This window comes from Leuciscus leuciscus (genome assembly GCF_965113295.1).
Source record: "Leuciscus leuciscus genome assembly, chromosome: 25".
NCBI lineage: Eukaryota > Metazoa > Chordata > Actinopteri > Cypriniformes > Leuciscidae > Leuciscus > Leuciscus leuciscus.
In genome coordinates, this window is record NC_138724.1 from 16,624,147 (window position 1) to 16,645,087 (window position 20,941).

General features: G+C 41.5%; 1 protein-coding gene across 7 annotated transcripts in view; it reads left to right on the forward strand.

Moving 5' to 3' along the window:
• cadps2 (Ca++-dependent secretion activator 2) overlaps positions 1 to 20,941 on the forward strand; it is a 156,149-nt gene that overhangs the window by 62,870 nt on the left and 72,338 nt on the right. For 6 of the 7 annotated variants that reach the window (XM_082159265.1, XM_082159262.1, XM_082159261.1 and 3 more), the window contains one exon: positions 3,617 to 3,949. In XM_082159265.1, the coding sequence (XP_082015391.1) occupies positions 3,617 to 3,949 (333 nt within the window). Of the gene's footprint in view, positions 1 to 3,616; positions 3,950 to 8,803; positions 8,848 to 20,941 lie in introns of those variants that run through there. The other variant, XM_082159266.1, reaches the window with a different exon arrangement.

Here is a 20,941-nt window from a genome sequence, read left to right on the forward strand (position 1 = left end):
TGCACACCATTGGTTATAAATAATTGAATGAGATTTTAAACCACCAATTAAGTCAAGCAGCAGGGAGAGAGGAAATCCCTTGGTGGGCGATTCATTAGTAATAATGTTTGACATTTTCACCACCACAAAATGGAGGCATTGGACACCATTGTGTAATTGCAACTGTCTGCAGAGGCGTATATTATATATCGACAAAACATAGTAATGTGGTACAGTTTGGACAGATGCGTATGAGGAATGTAAGCAAATAAAACTTTCTGAAACAGTTTGCTGTCTAGGTTTCCTACATTTAAAGTAGCACCAAATAGTTTTTCTCAGGTTACGGCTGTCCATCAACGTGAATTTATCATTTATTTTCCTTGCAAAACAGTGAATGCAGAATTTAATGGGTATAATTTTCAGTGTTATAATGAAGCAAGGGGATTTGTACGGCAATGAGTTCCTAATTGCTTTAATGAAAGCATTTTATGTGATTGCTTTAATTTAATTACATAATAAGAATATTTAATATTATATAAAAGTATTAAATAAATATTTAAATATAATATAGAAAAATAATAAATATTACACTTAACATAATACAAATAATTGAAACATTGTCGTAAGCAAATTCATCATGTCTATTCAGGATTTTTTTGTAATTTTATTTTTTTTAGCACTTTCCAAATAGGCAGATAAATATACAATGGAAACAATTATTCACTCTAAAAAATGCTGGGTTGTTTCAACCTATGTTTGGGTCAAATATGGACAAACCCAACCATTAAACCATTAAAATGTAATTAAAAAATTTAACCCAACAGTTGGGTTTGTCCATATTTGACCCAAACTTGTGTTGAAACAACACAGCATTTTACTCAAAGAAAAGAATATGGATTTTTTTTTAAATGCAGTTTAAAAAACTTATTACATACATAACCATTATGATTATGTATTACTTTAATTCAAATTAGCAATAGCACAAATAAACATAACTGAACAAAGTTGTAATCATGTAAAATAACACTGCATAGTTATTTTTATAAATGAAAAGTAATTAATCCTTATTAAAGCTACAAAGGTTATTCAGTCAAGATCGGTGAGTAATTTTCTCTGTCTTTAGTAACATTTTGATTAACATTGACAGCAGCAGGTTTATTAGGCTGCTGTCACTAAGACCTAAATCACAGATCCAATATACCATTACACATGCGTTTTCTTTCTCAACTGTTTACGTTCACTTAAGACAAAACTGACTGTGTTTACGGGGATATTTTGTAATAATTTTATGCGTATTTGTCCGTTCAAGCGCAAGAAGGCGTGAAAGAGAACTCAATTCAGTATTGGCAGCATAGAAAGTAGCGCGCGGGTGCCGAATTTAGTTCCCTTTCATGTCTTCTAGCGGAATAGAAATGCACAAAGTCTTGAATGTCTTATTAAATCCACGGTTCTTGGGAATTTGGAACCGGTTCTTGATATCAAACCCTCCATGTAACTAAGCTTTAAACAATTTAAAAATGCCATTTATTTGTCCATGTTGTAGGATTTGAATTGAATAATTTCCTTCATTTTAGCTTTGATTGGCACTCTCTTTTTTATGTACCACATTTCTGGTGGATGAAAAGGTTCCTCACATGTATTGTTACTCTATTGTGTATTATAGCATGCTTGGTTTGGACAAGCATAAACCAGAACTAGCCATTTGTAAAGGATCACCTTTGAAAAAAATTCAAATACTACATAGTTCCTCTTCGTTAGTGCTGACTCTTCACATATTCTGTGTGTTATGATAAAGACATGGAGACTATAGTGTCTTGCATTTGGCCAGTTAATGACACACATTCTCTTTGACCACTTTTACAGTTTTAGGCAGCACTGTAGGAAAAAGTGAGAAAAAAGCTTAACGCACACAATAAATGCAGAGATAACTAGACTCTTATGACACTGACTTTATAACATAAGGCCTAGAGAGGTTAGTAAAAAAAAAAAACTGAATTGTCTACTTGCATCAGAATGATTTTGCTAAATTCAGTTTCTAAATGGCACAGAGGAAATGAGCAGACCCTTGTCCTCCCAGCATGCCTGCCTGTCTGTCACTTCACCTGCGTGTCCTTTCTGAGGCAGGAGGAAACTATTAATTTTCTCTACAGGAAAGTAAGCCACTTATTCACTGACTCATTCAAGTACCAAAAAGCACTGCAAGATATCCAATATCGTTGTTTTTTTGCCACCGTTTGAATGGGCTTTTTAATGGAACCAATGTACTATTCATGGACGAACAAGTAGGTACGTTTTAAGTTTCCAGGGAGGAAATTTCAAGCCTTTTTTTCTCTCATATCCTTGTATTGTTGAGCTGTATATTTTTGTATTGCATGTATCCCGTTTGATTCTTAAGGTAAGTACTTCCAGACGCCAAATGTCAAATGGACCTAAATGAGCACTTTCCTCAAATCTAAATAAAAAAGTATAATCTCTACAGGTGTCCAAGTAAAAGCATTTTTATGTGGAATTTCCCTCCATGAGGTTTGCCTCCTGTTGCGCACCCATCTCTGTCATCTTACCAGATCATGGCAGTTTCGACACAGATATATTCCCCCGCCTCCTTGAGACGAGGCAGCTGAAGTGTCTTTGTTCTGCTCCATTACTCGCGGTTAGGAGCTGCGATTCGTCTCCATCTGCTGCTTCTGTCGCGCCTCACCAACTTCGGTTTCCCCCAGACACGGTCACCGAATATAAAAAAATGAAATTACTGAAAAGTGAAAACCGAAGTGTTTTCATGGTCTCCTGTGCAGATTTGCCACTCTCTCAGCGGGGCCTTTTCTCTCTCTAATGAATCATTGTGTTTTCTGAATTTAATTGAATTTTGGCTTGTTACTTCAGTTCGTTCCTTGTTTGTCTTTTATCTGTAATATGCGTATAAAGACAAGTTTGTGGAAATAAGTATGTAATCTGTATTAAAGGGGCTGTAGCCATTCAGGAACCTCCACCAAATTTGGACTTGAATTTACAAAACTGTTGAAGCAATTATAATAAAATAAAGAAAAGGATATTTAAAAAAAAAAATACTAGAACACGTGCCGAATTCTTAGAAACGTACTTTTTGTATTGACGTTTGTTATGTACAAGTATTCAAGGTGTAAGAGGTGTGTATAATGCACAAATTTTGATAAATTATTAGTTTATAAACTATATTACATTTCTGGGGAGTTGCACCACATGACATTTAACTATTTTAATCAACGGCACAAAAAAGTTATTTTACTGAGAAATAATTATAAAATTAATAATAATAATAATGATAATATTAAAAATGCCAAATTACTCAATATTAAGGTTTAATTTTTTTTCTTGAAAAATATTTTAATTTAATATTTCTTGTATCACAACAATGCATTTTTATTCAGAAATTAAAAACATTTTCTTCAAGTGGTGTATTGAAATGCATTAATTTTATGTATGAACTGAATTTATAATGCACTTTTAATGTATTTTTTAATTAATGGGCGTCATGCCATTGACATAATAATCTCAGTATCTTAAGTATTAAGTATTATGTCTTAGCAATACTTGACATGAAAAGCTTTCTAATGTTCATCATAATGTACGGATGGATTCACCCTGTCCTTTCTTCCGACAGGGCTTTCTGAAGAGCGAGCGAGTGGCCCGAATGGTCCAGGGCGGAGGCTGTTCTGCCAGTGACTTCCGTGAGGTCTTCAAGAAGAACATCGAGCGTCGTGTACGCAGCCTGCCCGAGATCGACGGCTTGAGCAAAGAGACTGTCCTCAGCTCCTGGATCACCAAATATGATGCCATCTATAAAGGAGAAGAGGACCAGCGGCGGCCTCAGGGACGCATGCCCTTCAGCGCTGTGTCCGAGCTCATCCTCAGCAAGGAGCAGCTTTATGAGATGTTTCAGCAGATCCTGGGAGTCAAGAAGTTTGAACATCAGCTGCTCTACAATGCCCTGCAGGTCAGTAGCAGCTGAGTTTTAAGGGTCTGTAATGGGTTTTTTCCCGAAAGTAATGGATGGTATTATATAGGGCGGTACAATAAATTGAAATAAAAGCAAAACCATGGATCTCTGCATCTGCTCTGAGTTTGGGTCCCTTTAACTTGCATTTGGGAAGACATGCGCCAACCAACTTCCCAAAAATGTAATGCAGTGTTTGTCAACAGAAGAGAAGCTATATTGGCTCCCTGCAGTTTTCTGTCAAAAAGTTTGATGGTTTAACATTTGAAAATGAAGAAAATAATGGTGCGCTTGATGTCCTTAGAAGTGGGAAATTCCTTGTTCCCAGTAAGAACTTTTAACTGGAACGCCCACTCAAGTCGGAGTTGCGATTGGGAAACTCAGGGAAAGCGCAACAATCCTGACTTAAGAATCTAATATGGCTGCTCAGCACATAAACCATAGTGAAACCGTTGTAATATATTGTTTATTAGCACTTCTGTTTGTCTGTCTCACAATAAACTACTATCCATCCTCTTGTTCATACAGATTACCTCTTATCTGTATGAACAAAAATGACGGAGTATTTTATAGTAAGTATTTTAAGGAAAAAAATGCAAGTGAGCTTTAGCTTCCATACTCTTCTGACTAACACTTGGATATGCGGCTAATAATAGCGCAGATTTATCAAAGTTAACGTTAGTGCAAGCGGCCATATAAAGTTGCTACTTACAGTACATGTTTCAAGAGATAAACTGTATTTGAGTTTGATGGATGAAAGGCGAACGTTTGGATTTCCTGCCCGACAGACTGCAATACCACAAGGACCCGCCGGTAACACTCTGTCCCTCACGGGCTGCGCTCTTTGCCACAAGGTTTATTTTCTGCAACTAACTGACTAATAAACTTTTGGTCGACTAACGTTTTGTTGACTATTAGGGGGCAGCCCTAAATAATAATAATAATAATAATGATAATAATTTCATAAACTTCTTAATATAAGATCTCAAAATGTTGCCAAACTTTGGCAGCCATTCAAACCAGCACAGCAAACCTGGATTTTTTTCATGTGCATTTTAATTTGTAGTCAAATTAAATATTTCCCCCAAAAATCTTGCAGCCCTAATATAATGGCAGAGATGGTTCCTTTGGACCACCTCTTGGGTTTAAATCATTGTGAAATGAAATTCAATATAAATGTACATGTATTTTCTAGAGAATATGTTGGGGTTTTTTGGTTTTAATTTTTTGGACTTTCTCTTAGAGTGCTTTTGAGAGATATCAAAAGTCTGGGAGTTTGGCCATGACAGCTTAATTTCTGTGGCTTTTAAAAATGGCTGACACCACAATTCAAAACATTTGTAAAAAAAGAACAGTCATAATTATCTGTTGTGTTTGATTTTTTTTTTTTCACAATCCTTCTTATAAATAAATATCTCAGGGAAAAAAATCTGTGAGTTTTCAAAGCAGAGTAAAATTGATTTTTCATTGTTCTCTGACATTGTGTCATGTTCTGTATAGTGTTAGAAAAATAGAAAAAAGTGCCCAATTTCCCTGAATGTCCTCAAAGGGGATTTGACAAAGGACAGAAATAAATTGTTGGGTCACAGATTCCTTTAGCAGATTTTTTGGACAAAGGATTTTGGTCCCAGCAGACCACCTTCAGTGTTCGCCTTGCAATCGGAAAAGGTCCGCTGGTACCAAAACGTTTAAGTCTTTCTGTGCTTTTGGTGTATAATAATATTTTTTCCAAAAGTGGAAGTGAATTGCATATCATACAATATTGAGTAAAGGTGCAAGATATCTTTAATATTGAATAAAATATTCTGTAGACATTACATTTACACTGTGGTCACATTTTTTTAATGTAGATTTTAGGAACATCTGTGGAATTCTGCAGAACTACAGTACCTTTTTTTCCGGAAAATAATCCGCACCTGACTATGCTTAGTCACACCTGGTCAAAATTGCATTGTTGGGAGAAAAAAACGCACATATTTTGCAACAGTGTATCAGTCATATTTTATCAATACATTCAGAAATAATGTAAAACACCAGTAAATAAAACAGTATAAACATGTATTGTAGTTTCCTTCTCTCCACAACAGATCCTTAAATTTAACAGAATTCAGAACAGGAATTAAAAATATCCAGTGCATCCGGAAAGTATTCACAACGCTTCACTTTTTCCACATTTTGTTATGTTACAGCCTTATTCCAAAAATGGATTAAATTCATTATTTTCCTCAAAATTCTACAAACAATACCCCATAATGACAACGTGAAAGAAGTTTGTTTGAAATCTTTGCAAATTTATTAAAAATAAAAAAATAACATGTACATAAGTGAAGAGTTCAGATGCAAAAGCCTCTAAGTGCTAGGGTTGTGCCGTCCATCGTGATGGCTGACCGACATCACGATGGTGAGCCACCATCGTGATGCCACGCCCCCACCCTGTGAGACCAGCCCAGTCTCACGGCAGTTCGTGTTCGTGTGTACACCAGTGGTTGGGAACCTGGCTCGCGAGCCACACCTGGCTCTTAGGCAAAAATCATGTGGCTCGCAAGGTCTCTCACCCTTTACCAACGAACGATAAAAAAATTAAGACGTGCGTGTTCAGTGCTGTTCGCGAGTGTCACGAGTCACCACAGCAATCAACTAACCGCTTACGTTTCTGTGGTAACCTAACAGTTACAGCTCCTGCACTGGGATTCAAGCAGCTGCTGCTTGTTTAAGGTGATGGCGAAAATCATTTTAGAACAGCAGCGAAAATGTAAAAGTAGGCTATATAAACTTTAATATATCCTTTTATTGAAACGGGTGCTTTACTGTTCAAAGAGACATTTCGAAACATCTCACCCGCTGGCCGCTGGTACTTTCACTTTTGCCGCAGAGACCCTTTATGTCCTATAAATGTGTCATATTGTTGATAATCCGCGCAGATTTCAGTTGACGATTCTGTTTAAAGTTATTAATAATAAAACATGAATGAATGAGAAAGAAAAGAGCAGGATGTGCTTTATATTGAAAAGAAATATTAAAAGCACGATAAGTTGCGAAAGAGACCTGAATTGTACTGACAGGATGCTGTGCGCGCGCTCCGAGCGCAACACGGACAAGCATATTCTTTGTCTTCGGTTGCGAGCCTAAACGGCCAAATAAACATAAATATTTCAAAATGCCAAGCCGAGTATTCCCGTGGCGTAAACACAGTAGAAGTAGCTACTTTCTCTCTCTCTTCGTGATGGTCAGCTCGATTCCGTAGCTGTACATACCTATACATACCCTTTTCATCTCAGTGCGTGCCGTAACTCTGTCTGACACCCACCGCTAGCCTAGCTTAGCTTAGCACAAAGACTGGAGGTAAACGGCTCCAGCTAGCATAACTGCTCCCAATAAGTGACAAAATAACACCATCATTTTCCTATTTACATGTTGTGATTTGTATAGTCACAGCGTGTACAAATAACAAGGTCACATGAGACACAGCCATCTTCTAACCGTATACATACTGGGAACTATATTCTCAGAAGGCGAAGCACTGCTACTTCTGCGGAGTGATTTACTCCAACTCTGAGCGAACTCTCCGCTCCTCACCACGGGGCTTCTCAGGTGCTGCGAGCAAATCACTCCACCCAAGTAGCAGTGCTTCGCCTTCGGAGAAAGATTTCAAACAATCTTCTTTCACGTTGTCATTATGGGGTATTGTTTGTATAATTTTGAGGAAAATAGTGAAATTTAATCCGTTTTGGATCAAGGCTGTAACATAACAAAATGTGCAAAAAGTGAATATACTTTTCGGATGCACCATGTATAAAACGCACATTTTAGTGGCATTCTTTATAAACAACATTTATTACAAACGGCAAGCTTATACAAATTTATTTAAAACGAAACTGAAACATTCGACTAATAAACGTAGACTCGCACATCTCTCTCATTAGGCGCAAATCTAAATGCCGCTCTGGAATGACACAGCACGTTTCAGATTTAACAGTACTTGGAGACATTTTTCACATTTTATTAGATATATCTCAGCTTAAAGGCTTACAAATGACAAACAACCCAGGACAAAAAGCTTTTCTTTCGGGAATTTAATGATTTTTGACAATTACATGTTGTGTTAAGTAGTTTTTCCTATAACCACAGTAAGCAATTTAGTGCCTTTAATCCTTTACCCTTTACCTTAATCACCTGAGCACAGGTGGCTTTATCCCATCATCAGCCTCTTTCAAAACATCTCAGAAAGGTCAGGGGTTGATAGAAAATGGTCCAACTGGCTTGCCCTCCTGTTATCTTTCACTAGCCTTTTCCCAGGGGACAGGAGGTGTAAAAGAGATGTGGTGGGTGGTCTTCACGGACGTCTCTTTTCATCGTAATTGCAGTTAGCAGATCAGTGCAATTAGGCTGGTTGAGCCCAACATTAATTGGCACGTTTGGCATCTAACTGAGATCTTATGGTTGGGTAAAAGCAGGGGACTTCACATTATGCTTAATATATCCTTTTTAAATTCTTCGAGTTTGTTTGTTTTTCACAATAATTTATTTAAATTAATTTATATGTATTTATTTAAATCTATTTATTTATTTATTTTTTATTTGCTGTTTTACTAGCTATTCTTCTACATCTAAAAATACTGTTCTGGGTTCAATACAAGTGATGATACAAATAATTTCATCCCTTCATTTGTAAAAAAAAACAAGCAAAAATCATATTTACGGTAATACTTACGCTAATACTTGCAATGGAAGTCTATTAGGCAAGTGTTCTGAAAGGTTTAAAAGCTGAAATATGCAGTGCTTGGTATATATTAATTGTTACCTGAAAAAATGTTTTATTTGAGCTGTGAAACTGTCTTGGTCGTTCTGTTGTAGGTGGATGAACTCCATTGGTTATGCGATATAATTGGACAGACAAGGTTAGTAAGCAATTTTGTCATGCTAGCCTCATTTTAACACATGTAATGTTGATGCATTGTGGCAATAATATCAAAACAGTGTGTTTTAACATGAATTCAAGTGCAGTGTCTTGCTGGATAGACTTCCATTGTAAATGCATTATTGTAAACAGAATTTTGCTTTCTTTTACAAACTGAGGGAAGAATCACAATTATTTTATGTAGTAATCGACAGCATGTCACAAAAGCTTTTTGAGAGGCTTAACTTGTTTTGAACCTGGAACATTTCTTTGAATTAATATTATCTAACATTTATGTTTCTAAAAAAAAAAAAAAAAAAAGGAAAAGTGGGCGCTGGCGCTGTTTCACTACGTGAACTCACTCAGAGGCCCACACAGAAGAAAATTAATAGTTGAATAAAATTATGGTTGAGCCACTGTAGTCACTTGGACTATTTTAAACATTGTCTTTCTGGCCCGGAAAGTTTCAATTACATAGAAGCCTATGAAGGAGTGAGCCAGCTCTCAGAGTTCATCAAAAATATCTTAATTTGTGTTCCGAAGATGAACGAAAGTCTAACAGGGTTGGAACAACATGAGGGTGAGTAATTACTGACAGAACTTTAAGCACAGTGTGTTTAAACTGCACATCTACGATCCAGAAGGCAGCATGTAGTTTTCTTAAAGCTTGCACACATGCACACAGATCTCATGCACATTTTCTGAATCCTCTTTTCGTACTTTATATTGTTAGACTAATGAGGTGAAATTGCAGCTTTTGGTTCCAATCAAATCAAGCTTGAACTACTGGTGCTAATCTCTCTCAGCGCTTATTAAGAATTTACGCACCTGTGTGCATTTTATGGATCCGTGTCAGCTGACATTTAAAAGTTCGTTTGCTTGCATGATGTTAGATTCGGCATTAGTTGGTGGCTCAGCATTCGATAAATCACTCATGCACATGTGTTTAAAGGGCAAAGAAGAGTAAATTTATGAGTGGTGTTGTAAAAAATACAAGGAATACTGTAGAGCAAAGCAAACCGAGTGGAAGATAATGACTGGGGCCGATTTAGAGAGATGCAGAACAGCGTATTTTCGTATAGGAGCTCTGTCATCTTCAAAATGCAATGCATTTTTTGTTTAAAAAAACAAACACAACAAAAGTTCAAGTATCGTACAGACCATTTCACGCATAAATGTAAAAACCCATAGGAAAAATCGAGGGAATTGGTCTTCTGGGTTTTATATCCCTGAACCACTCTATTGTTACCAAATCTGTTTTGATGTGCTTCAAAGGGAAGACCCTCTCAGAGAAACCATTGCCTTAAAAGCACTGCTGCATAAAAAAGAAATAAAAATCTAGATGAACTCAGTAGTCAATCTCACTAATCGACTTGTCGACCATCCTGACCCATCTGGATTTTTACACTAGAGGAGTCTTGAAATGAGATGTGGATGGCATGTGGATTGGGTGTTCAATATGAAAATGGAAGGAGAAATGAGAGGATATGGGGGAAAAGGGGGAGGGGAGTCAGTGAGAGCTATTCTTGGGTCTTTCCGTCCTCGGCCATTTCCTTCATCGATTATTATCTTACACTCATGCACATTAACTCACCAGCTTGCTGTTAATTTTGTACCTTTACACTTACTTGCATGTGTGTCCATGTGTGTCCGTTTAAAGTGGGACGAAGTTTTATCTTTCATAAGGCTGAATATTGGTAATTTATGCATAACGCCCTTTAAAAAACTAAAAAACAATTTGCATAAAGATTTTAGGTTCAAAATTATATACATTTATAATGAAAATTGTGTGTATAATGGAAATATAAAAAAAATGTAATGGGTCATATTTTTTTAGTCATCCTTTGTCTTCACTAGATCATTTCAAATGGTCCTGTGGTGTAAGAAATGTACAAATATTCAATGTATTCTCAATTAAAATGCCATTTTTATTCTTATATTTTTACATTTTATAGAAAAATGGCAACATGCTGTATTAGATGAAGTGTAGCAATATTAAACCATGTGACAAGTCAACTTTTCAAAAGTATTTAATTTAGAACTACCCATAAATCGGCGTTTTATGTTGTCAATCAGGATGATGTACCTGCACTTAAAGCTACATTCCCTGGATAAATCATATTTATCATTTTCACTGGCAAACACTTATTTAACACATGGTGCATTGTTCATTTTGATTTTCCTGCTCGATCTGTCTTGCTTTAAACGTTTAAGTGTTTTTCTTTGATAGCTGCTCCACCCGGTGTCAGATTATTTCACGGAGTGAATGGCGAGGGAAGAGAAAGAAGGAAATCGAAAGAGACTGGAAGCATGACAATTGAAATGTCAGTAAGTGGAGGGTGTCACACAAAGGAAGAGGAAGATATATAACAGGACTAGGAGACAGTGGCAGATGAGTGCAGAGAAGTGACAGACTGAGAGGAAAGAGTGATGTGTTCGAGTTGAGGTAAAGGTGGATGAAACAAAGATCAATAACACAAAGTAAACAGAGAAAGTGAGATTGACTGGAGACTGTAGATAGAGACAGAGACTAATGGAACGTAATGAGAAGTAAAAAAATATATATTTTTGGATGTGTGTTTGGATGCAAAAAATAATAATCCTTGACTGAGTTCGAAAAGACAGATTTCTGCAAACAGAAACTCCAAGTATTCAAGTGCTTGTACAGAAAATACTTTGAGGTAATCAAAAGTTGAGATGTAAAGGAAAGTGTGCTCAAAAAAGTTATGTTATAATTAAAAGTTAAAACATATTTAGAAATTGCAAACCTGATTCTGATACAAACCCAACATTTTATACGGAAAAACTCAAAACCAAAGAATGGAATCATGAAGGGATGTGACATGATGTGACTATCCATAAATCACTGTTTACATATAGAAAACTCAACCCACAGTAACTTGAGTTACATAACGAGTAAAGTAATATCTGAGTTACTTTTTCAAACTAGTAACACAACACTTTACAGCTTTACTTTCCCTTCATTAAAGTTCTTTATCCAGAATATCCAGAGCTTCACGTTTAAATTTGGCACGAAATTAAATGAAAATCTATTTTTAAATGTGAGCGATTCATTCATGTATATGTTTAGTTTTAACAGTTTTTGTCATATTTAATCCAAATCCAAATCTTCCAGACTTCTCTCTGGTGACGCATGACGAACTTCTCCAATCATTTTCTTACAACTGACTGCAAGCTCGCATGTATTTTTGAATGCAGTGCCCACATATCAAAATCCAATCAACAACTGTTCCAAGTCCCCACCCTACATGTGTGTCATAAATCAGAAGAAAAGATCTGTCACTACTTCACAACTGCTGTTTGCTTTCACCGCGACTTTAATTTATCTGGAATGCTTACCTAGGGGTGAATTTGAACCTGTAATATTCTGCAACTCATCTGATTGGAAGACAGAAATGGACAGGAACTCATGGGGAAACTAATCTTATAAATCACATCATCTCATGGTCAACCATAGATGACCACATTAAATCAGTCAGCTGATCAATAAATCAAGCACCCTGTGAGGTGTGGAACATCTGGTTGGGCAGACAGGCAGGCGGGTCGTGTCTCAGGTGGACACATTGAGAAATCCAGCTGTGCCCTTCTGATCAGAGAAGCCCGTCGCTGTAGCTCAGCCCCCCCCCCCCACCTGTCATCATCTTTCTAATGAACACATTCAGCCTGGCCTTGTCATCTCTCGTTAGCTCGCCGCGACGGGGCCGGAGGACGCGCCCCGCAGCTGAGACACCGTGAAGAGTAATGAATTACCACAGCGATACTCATATCTGTCTGACAGGGTCAGGGCGGACCGTCAAAAACAGAGGCGGCGCGTCCCAGTGACATCACACAGACACTTTCTGGCTTAAAGGAATAGTTCACTTGAAAATAAAAATTCTATCAGCATTTACTCACGCTCAAGTTGTTTCAAAACATGTATGAATGTCTGTCTTCTGCTGAACACAAAGGAAGATATTTTGAAGAATGTAATCAGACAGTTGATGGACATTGACTTCCATAGTAGGAAAAACAAATACTATGGAAGTCAATGGGGTCCATGAACTGTTTGGTTACCAACATTCTTCAAAATATCTTCAAAATGTTTATTTTTTAAGTGAACTATTCCTTTTAAGGCAAAAAATTGACTTATAAAGTGTTTTAATTTGTATATTTATTTGACTTAATTTGACTTTTTCATTTATATATTCATTTCTTATTTATGGAAAAAGCAAGGCATTTGACGTTAAAAAAGCTTCTAAAGAATTTGGCCTGATTTTAGCTAATTCAATATCTACATGGCGTCTGGTGGAAAAATATGTTAATTATTCATCAAAATTTACATGAAGTCTCATATCTGGGACAATTATTACCTATTGTGAGACATGAAACCATACACTTGTTCGCTGTGGTCAGATAGAGGCATTAACACGTTAGAGAATATTTATGAGGAGACATACCGGGATCTGCAGTCTTGTTATAATCTGCCTGGATTCTCTTGGTTGTATTTACAGCTGAGATCTTCACTTAAGGCTTATGGAGTTCCTTGGGACATATATGGCTCATTGCTTTTAATCCATGAAGGGGAAAACAGCCAAGATCTCTCTTATCTATGGTAGTCTTGTCATGGAGAAATGTGGAACTCTTGGTATTACCCAAATTTGGGACAGAGAGCTTGGAGCGCAGGATCACAGTTTTAATTGGGAAACAATATGGCAAAATGTTTCAGTCTCATCTAAAAACCCTGCCCACCAGCTGATGAACTACAATGTAATCCACAGAATATATTATACACCTCTGAGGCCATGTCCACACTAATACGTTTTCGTTTGAAAACGCATCTTTTTCTCTCCGTTTTGGCCTTCCGTCCACACTGAGACGGCGTTTTTATTAATGAAAACGAAGCTTTTTGAAAACGCACTCCAAAGCGTATACATTTGAAAACGCCGTTTTTGCGTCGTAGTGTGGACTGTGAAACCGGAGGGATTTAAAAACGATGACGTAAATTTAGTCATGTGACGCATATTGTACCAATAGATATTCATGTTTATACCAGTATTGTGCCTGTTATGTGCTATTCACTTTCACACTGTTGCTAAAAAATATTCTACATTGCACACTCTTCATATCACAGTCCTGCAAAGATGACAGAATTTAGCCTACTCACATTTGCTGTCCTGCGGTGATACATGAGAGCAGTCGCGTTTTAGACCAAACATATGGTGTCTGCGTGCGACCTGGACGCATCAGTGAATGGTGAGATATTTTACTAAATAAAATTATCCTGTCAGAAGAATTGTGCGATAACTTCATTATTTATTTTTCCATCTGAATCATATCAGTGAGCTTTTGTGGGGTTTTACACATGCGCAGTAAAGGTGAATTGAGCGTTCTCTTACGAGAGGTACTCTCGTACTGCGTAAATCTTACGCTAGGGGAAAATCTCTTTTCCGCGAGATACTGAAGCCAAAAATTATCCTTAATTTTGAAATAATGTAAAACGCGTTGCGGCAGCATGCAGACACAGGCGAGACGGCTTGTGCGCCTATTGGCTGCCCTGCGGCAACTGCAGCAGCCTATCAATAAGGCCCACTCGTGACGTCAGCTCCAATGGGGGCGCTTCGCGCCCAATACGTCACGTCCCGCCAGAATGGGCGTGGTCTAGGGCTATAAACATAGCTTCGAGAGGCTAGCTCACTGATTTTTCATCTCTTCAGCGAAGCTCTCGCATCGCTGGATCCGGAGAGAAGCCGCGCCGTCTGAAAAAGCCTTTCAGCGGGACGAGTCGACACTCTGAAGCCGCTGGCCGCGCCGCCTTCAGTCGCCTTCCTGCTGCGCTATCCGGCGTTATATCCTTTCTCTGCTACTGTGTTTTGTGTATGTGTGTGTGCTCGCCGCCGCGACACACACTCTCATTGCACTAAAAGAGCCGGGCGTCTTTTTCAAGACGCCCCTTTCCTGAGGATCACGCAGCTCTCGCGCTCGCGCTCGCTGACGGCGACCGCCCTCACTGCGAGCCAGTTACTGCCTATGGTGACTCTGAGGACTCACCTGGCATCCTTCTCCGAGACTGCTCCTCCGCCCCCCCCAACCCGCAAAGCTCGCCGGTTCGCCCGCTTGCCTTGCCTGCTTGGGGGATGATACCTGCTCTCCCTCTGTTCGAGCCGCGCAAACCGCGCCGTTCACAGGGGATGTCAGGAGCGGACGGTCACGGGGCTAGCTTTCTCTCTCCCTCTGTTCGAGCCGCGCAAACTGCGCCGTTCACAAGGGAGGCTGGAAGCGGACGATCGGGGTTAGTTTTTCTTTACGTTACAAGAAAGCTACCCTGCCCTTGCGCCCCATTCACGCGTCACTCACCGGCGAAAAGACAACTCAGTTCCCTGATTAGGCGACTGGAAATATCAATATTGCAGCAAACGAGCCTGTTGTAACACGCACGCTTGCAAGCAAACGCCGAAGAAAGATGTGCATTTTGCAGCCAACGAGCGCGCTGTACAACCCGCTCGCCTGCACCCAAACACCGTTTCTATGGTTCCCGTGCGTCACTGGCGAAAGGAGAAAAGGGTGTTTTCAGCCCCGCTGCGGCCGGGCCGACCTCCACTCCTGACACATTTCTCATTCCCCTCTTAAGTTCAGGTGACTGGAAATGTCAATATTGCAGTGAGCGAGCCTGTTGTTTTGCACGCACGCCTGCAAACAAACGCCAGCATGTTGACGCTCTTTGATAATACTCGCGCTACTGAATGTCTATGTGTCTTCCTCTGTGGTCCAGTGGTAGATCGTCAGATTTTCGCGCGAGAGACCCGCGATCGAATCCCGGGTCTACCGGCAAAACACACTTTTTGCCGTCAATTCTCGCTCTGGCAGTTCCCTGAAAAGGCGACTGCAGATGTGTATTTTGCAGCCAACGAGCGCGTGGTACAACCCGTTCGCCTGCACCCAAACTCTGTTTCTATGGTTTCCGCCTCTGAAGTTCAGACGACTGGAAATGTCAATATTGCAGTGAACAAGCCTGCTGTAATACACGCACGCCTGCAAACAAACGCCAGCATGTTGACGCTCTCTGTTTCTATGGCAACTTCTCGCTCGTTCAGTTCCAGTAAATGCGACTGTTCCAGTGTATTCTGCAGTAAACAAGTCGGCGAAACAGCCCGCTTGCCTGCACACAAACGCCGCTTTTACGGCTACCCAGATAAATCCCATAAGAGTGTATTTTCTGGTGTCCCGGCCACGGCCGATGGTGTTACGAATGTAGACGAAATTCCTACACACAAACACAGCCCGTCACACAGGGCTCGCGCACATGAAATCGACCCAGGTCGATTGCGCATTAAACGTGGTAAATGTGCCCACTGCCCAGTGCCCACAAACACTACGTTCCGCATATCTCAAGGTTTCTGTAAAAACAAAACCAACGTGCATTCGCTCTGCTCAGGCGGACAATGCTCTCAGTGTTGTAAATGTGCCCGCTATCCCGCGCCCACATTCACACATAGACATGACAGGTCCTACGGGACTCGCCCAGCCCTCCCCTCTCGGTTGACCACCGCAAAGGAGTCGAGCGCGGGCAATCTGAGGCCCCCTGCCTCGAAGCGCGACGCTTATGTTACAGCACACCGAAGCCCCTCTGTCGCTGAGCGACCAGAGCGCGCTCCGCATTCAGCCCCTAGCCATTCGTGCAGATGCATGGGCAAGGCTACCCGGGGGTTTTGAAGTGGGTGCTAGACATTATAGAAAGAGGCTATTCGCTACAGTTTCGCCGCCGCCCTCGCCGCTATGTGACGCGCGTCGAAGCTACGGTAAAAACAGAAGTAGCACCACCTACTTCGAGCCGAAATTTTGAAACTGTTGAGCAAAGGGGCCATAGAGCCTTTATCTCAAGCTCAGAGTGAAGGAGGGCTATACAGCAGATACTTCCTGGTACTGAAAAAAGACGGGGGTCTCAGACCCATACTAGATCTAAGGCAACTGAACAGAGTGCTTGCGAAGCAACAGTTCAGAATGCTCACGACCAGAAAAACCCTCACGCACATTCGCCGAGGAGATTGGTTTGTGTCAATAGATCTGAAAGACGCATATTTTCAAATACAAATAGCGTCACGTCACAGGCGACGTTTGAGATTCGCCTTCGAGGGCCAGGCATATCAGTGCTCAGTCCTACCGTTCGGCTTGTCTCTAGCCGCTCACACCCCTCAGACTACAGGGCATGCGAGTATTGAACTACTTGGACGATTGGCTGATTCTAGCTCAATCTCACTCGGTGCTCATAGAGCACAGGACCATTTTGCTCGATCACCTCGAGAATCTGGGTCAATTGGGCGAAGAGTTCTCTGTCTCCCAGACGGATAATATCTTTTCTGGGCACAGAACTGGACTCGCTGTCTATGATAGCGCGACTGTCACCAGAGCGCGTACTAGACATTCAGCGCGCAGCGAGCTCTTTCCGCTGCGGCGCATCTGTCCCGCTCAAGAAATTTCAGAGGATGCTAGGTCTCATGGCCTCAGCATCATCAGTACTTCAGCTGGGCTTGCTTCGCATGCGCCCGCTACAGTTCTGGCTGAAAGCGCGAGTACCGCGCCGAGCGTGGGCTTCTGGTCTGCTTCGTCTCAAGGTCAATCAGAAATGCATCGCAGCTCTGAAACCTTGGAAAGCAAACGACTTGTACCAATCAGGTGTTAGCCTGGGGACTTCCTCGAGTGTGAAGGTAGTGTCTACGGACGCCTCCACCTTGGGATGGGGAGCACTGCTCAAGGGCAGACCGTTCTTCGGCCAATGGTCAGAACGGGAGAAGCTTCTACACATAAACTGCCTCGAAATGTTGGCAGTAGACAACGCACTGACGCGTTTTTGTCCCTAAATACGAGGACACCACGTCCTGGTCCGCTCGGACAACATGTCAGTGGTGTCCTACATAAATCGCCAGGGCGGCCTCAGGTCCCGAAACCTGCACAGGCTGACAGAACGCCTCCTGGTGTGGGCTCAGCGCAACCTGCTCTCGCCGAGAGCAGCGCATGTGCCAGGGCTCCTGAACGTAGGACCGGACAGACTGTCCAGAAACAATGTTCCGACAGGCGAATGGCCTCTACACCCACAGACAGTCCAGCTGCTGTGGAAGAAATTCGGCAGAGCAGAAGTAGACCTGTTCGCGTCTCAAGAAAACGCTCACTGTCTGGAATTTTTCTCCAAGAGCAGGGACGCGCTGGCTCACGTATGGCCCCGCCGCCCGCTCTATGCCTTTCCTCCTGTCTTTCTCCTGCCTCAGGTGATAGAACGGATCAGAGAAGGATGCTCAGTGCTACTCGTAGCGCCGTTCTGGAAAAACCAACCCTGGTTCCCAGTTCTGATGCAGCTAGCAAGCACTGCCCCATGGCCAGTGCCAGTGAGGAGGGACCTCCTCTCTCAGGCCAAGGGCTCGTTTTGGCATCCGCGCCCAGAGCTGTGGTCCCTTCATGTTTGGGCCATCAACGGGTACCCGCTGACCTCCCCAAGCGGAGTGTTAAACACGATCACGCAGGCTAGAGCTCCGTCTATGCGACGTCTCTATTCCTCGAAATGGTCAGTGTTCTCCAGCTGGTGCACAGCTCGTGGCGTGTCGCCCCTAGACTGTGGGGTGACGGAGGTTCTCTCCTTCCTACAAGAGCTGTTGGACAAGGGCAGGACCCCTTCCACGCTCAAAGTGTATGTGGCGGCCATAGCAGCGTTCTCAAAAACAACGCTGGGTCAGTCAGTAGGAAGGAACGATTTAGTCATCGTCTTCCTTAGAGGAGCTAAGAGACTGAATCCTCCCAGACCTCCCTCAGTCCCTGTATGGAACCTTTCTACAGTGCTGGAAGCCATGAAAGGTGACCCATTCGAGCCTTTACAGACGATTGATCTTAAACACCTGTCTTTCAAGACAGTGTTTCTTCTGGCTCTCGCTTCAGTGAAGCGCACAGGGGACTTACACGCGCTCTCAGTAAGCGCGACGTGTATGGAGTTTGGGCCTAATGACTCAAGAGTTATACTCAAACCTAAGCACGGTTATGTTACAAAATCCCTCAACACACCGTTTAGGGCGCAGGTCATTCCCTGTCAGCCTTACCGGTCTCTGACGAGGAAGGAGACGCAAGCTTCCTTTGCCCAGTCAGAGCATTAAGAGCTTATGTGTCTCGCACGTCTGTTTTCAGACAGACAGAGCAGCTCTTTGTTTTCACTCTACGGACGTTCTAAGGGACTTGCCGTGTCGAAACAGAGCCTATCCAGTTGGATAGTTGATGCTATAGCGCTGGCTTATACCTCTAAGGGCTTACAGTGCCCATTTGGAGTCAGAGCACACTCCACGAGAGGCGTGGCCTCGTCGTGGGCTTGGTCTAGTGGGATTGCCTTGCAAGATATCTGTATGGCGGCAGGCTGGGCCTCCCCGTCTACATTTATAAGGTTTTATAACCTAGAGGTTCCCGCCTTGCAGGCTAAGCTGCTTTCGGTCTAAAATCGGTACTGTCTGCCCTGATGTGTTCGGGCCAGAATACTGAAACTGCTTGAGAAAATGCTCGCTGTTGGATCGCGCAGCTCTATGGGCAGTGTGTAAGACCCACTATATTCGTCAGTCCAGGCCGGGGGTCGCCCTGACTGTACGACACATCATCAGTATAACTGCTCCTTATAAGATGTTATATTATTACAGGAATGATGCTATTCTAGGCACTCTTTCCTGGGCTCTCTGTGAGTCCCTTATGATCATGTACTATATGAGCCCGGGCACTTGCCCTTGGGACTTTGGTGCTGGATCTTAGCATGCACGGCGTTTTACACTGTTTCCCCTAGCGTAAAATTTACGCAGTACGAGAGTACCTCTCGTAAGAGAACGTACTCGGTTACTAACGTAACCTCGGTTCTCTCTAGAGAGGAAACGAGTACTGCGTATCTTGCCGTGCCTGCACACGCTCTGGTTCGCTTCGGCGATGAAAAACCAGTGAGCTAGCCTCTCGAAGCTATGTTTATAGCCCTAGACCACGCCCATTCTGGCGGGACGTGACGTATTGGGCGCGAAGCGCCCCCATTGGAGCTGACGTCACGAGTGGGCATTATCGATAGGCTGCTGCAGTTGCCGCAGGGCAGCCAATAGGCGCACAAGCCGTCTCGCCTGTGTCTGCATGCTGCCGCAACGCGTTTTACATTATTTCAAAATTAAGGATAATTTTTGGCTTCAGTATCTCGCGGAAAAGAGATTTTCCCCTAGCGTAAGATTTACGCAGTACTCGTTTCCTCTTTAGAGAGAACCGAGGTTACGTTAGTAACAGAGTACGTTTTCAGGCGTTTTTCAAAAGTTTCTCATCCACACTGAAACGTCCGAAAACGCTAGTGTGGACGGAGAGCGTTTCTAAACGAAAACGCCGTTTTCAAATGTATCCGGATTAATGTAGACGTAGCCTGAAACTCATTCCCTCCCCTGTATGACAAATGTAGCACTGGGACAATTGGCAGCTTTTTCCGTCTATTCTGGGAATGTCCTCCGATCTTCAACTTCTGGGTTAAAGTCTCTGCTGTCCTATTACAACTTTTGGAACTGACAATTGATCCTGAGCCATGTCTTTTCCTTCTTAATGATGCCTCCTCTGTAACCTTAACTTTAAAACAAAAACGGACTTTCTTCTCTGGGTTAACAGCTGCCAGGAAAACTATCATTAGTTCTTGGTTTCCTCCTAATTCTTTGTCTAAACCGAGTCTACCAAGATGTAGATCAAGGCGAATGGGACAGCAGGTTCTCTTTTTGTGTTTGTTTTATCCGTTTCCTTTTTTTATTTTTTTTATTTTTTATTTTAATAGACACCTTGATTATCTTTATTTCAACAGACACTCTCTGCCTGTAAATCATCTATCTCTGACATTATGTATATAGTTATTTTATTTATTTATTATTCTCTATGTTCGTGTATCTGTTTCTCTTGTGTATACCGGTTTTATATTTTTTATCAGTTATGTCATCCACACTGAATTAAAGGAACACTCCACCGTTTTTTGAAATAGGGCTTATTCACCTTCTTTCCTACATTTAGATAGGTGGGCAAATGCATTTTTGTCTCAGTGCATGCATTGTTTTAGTTTGACAGGGTTGGCG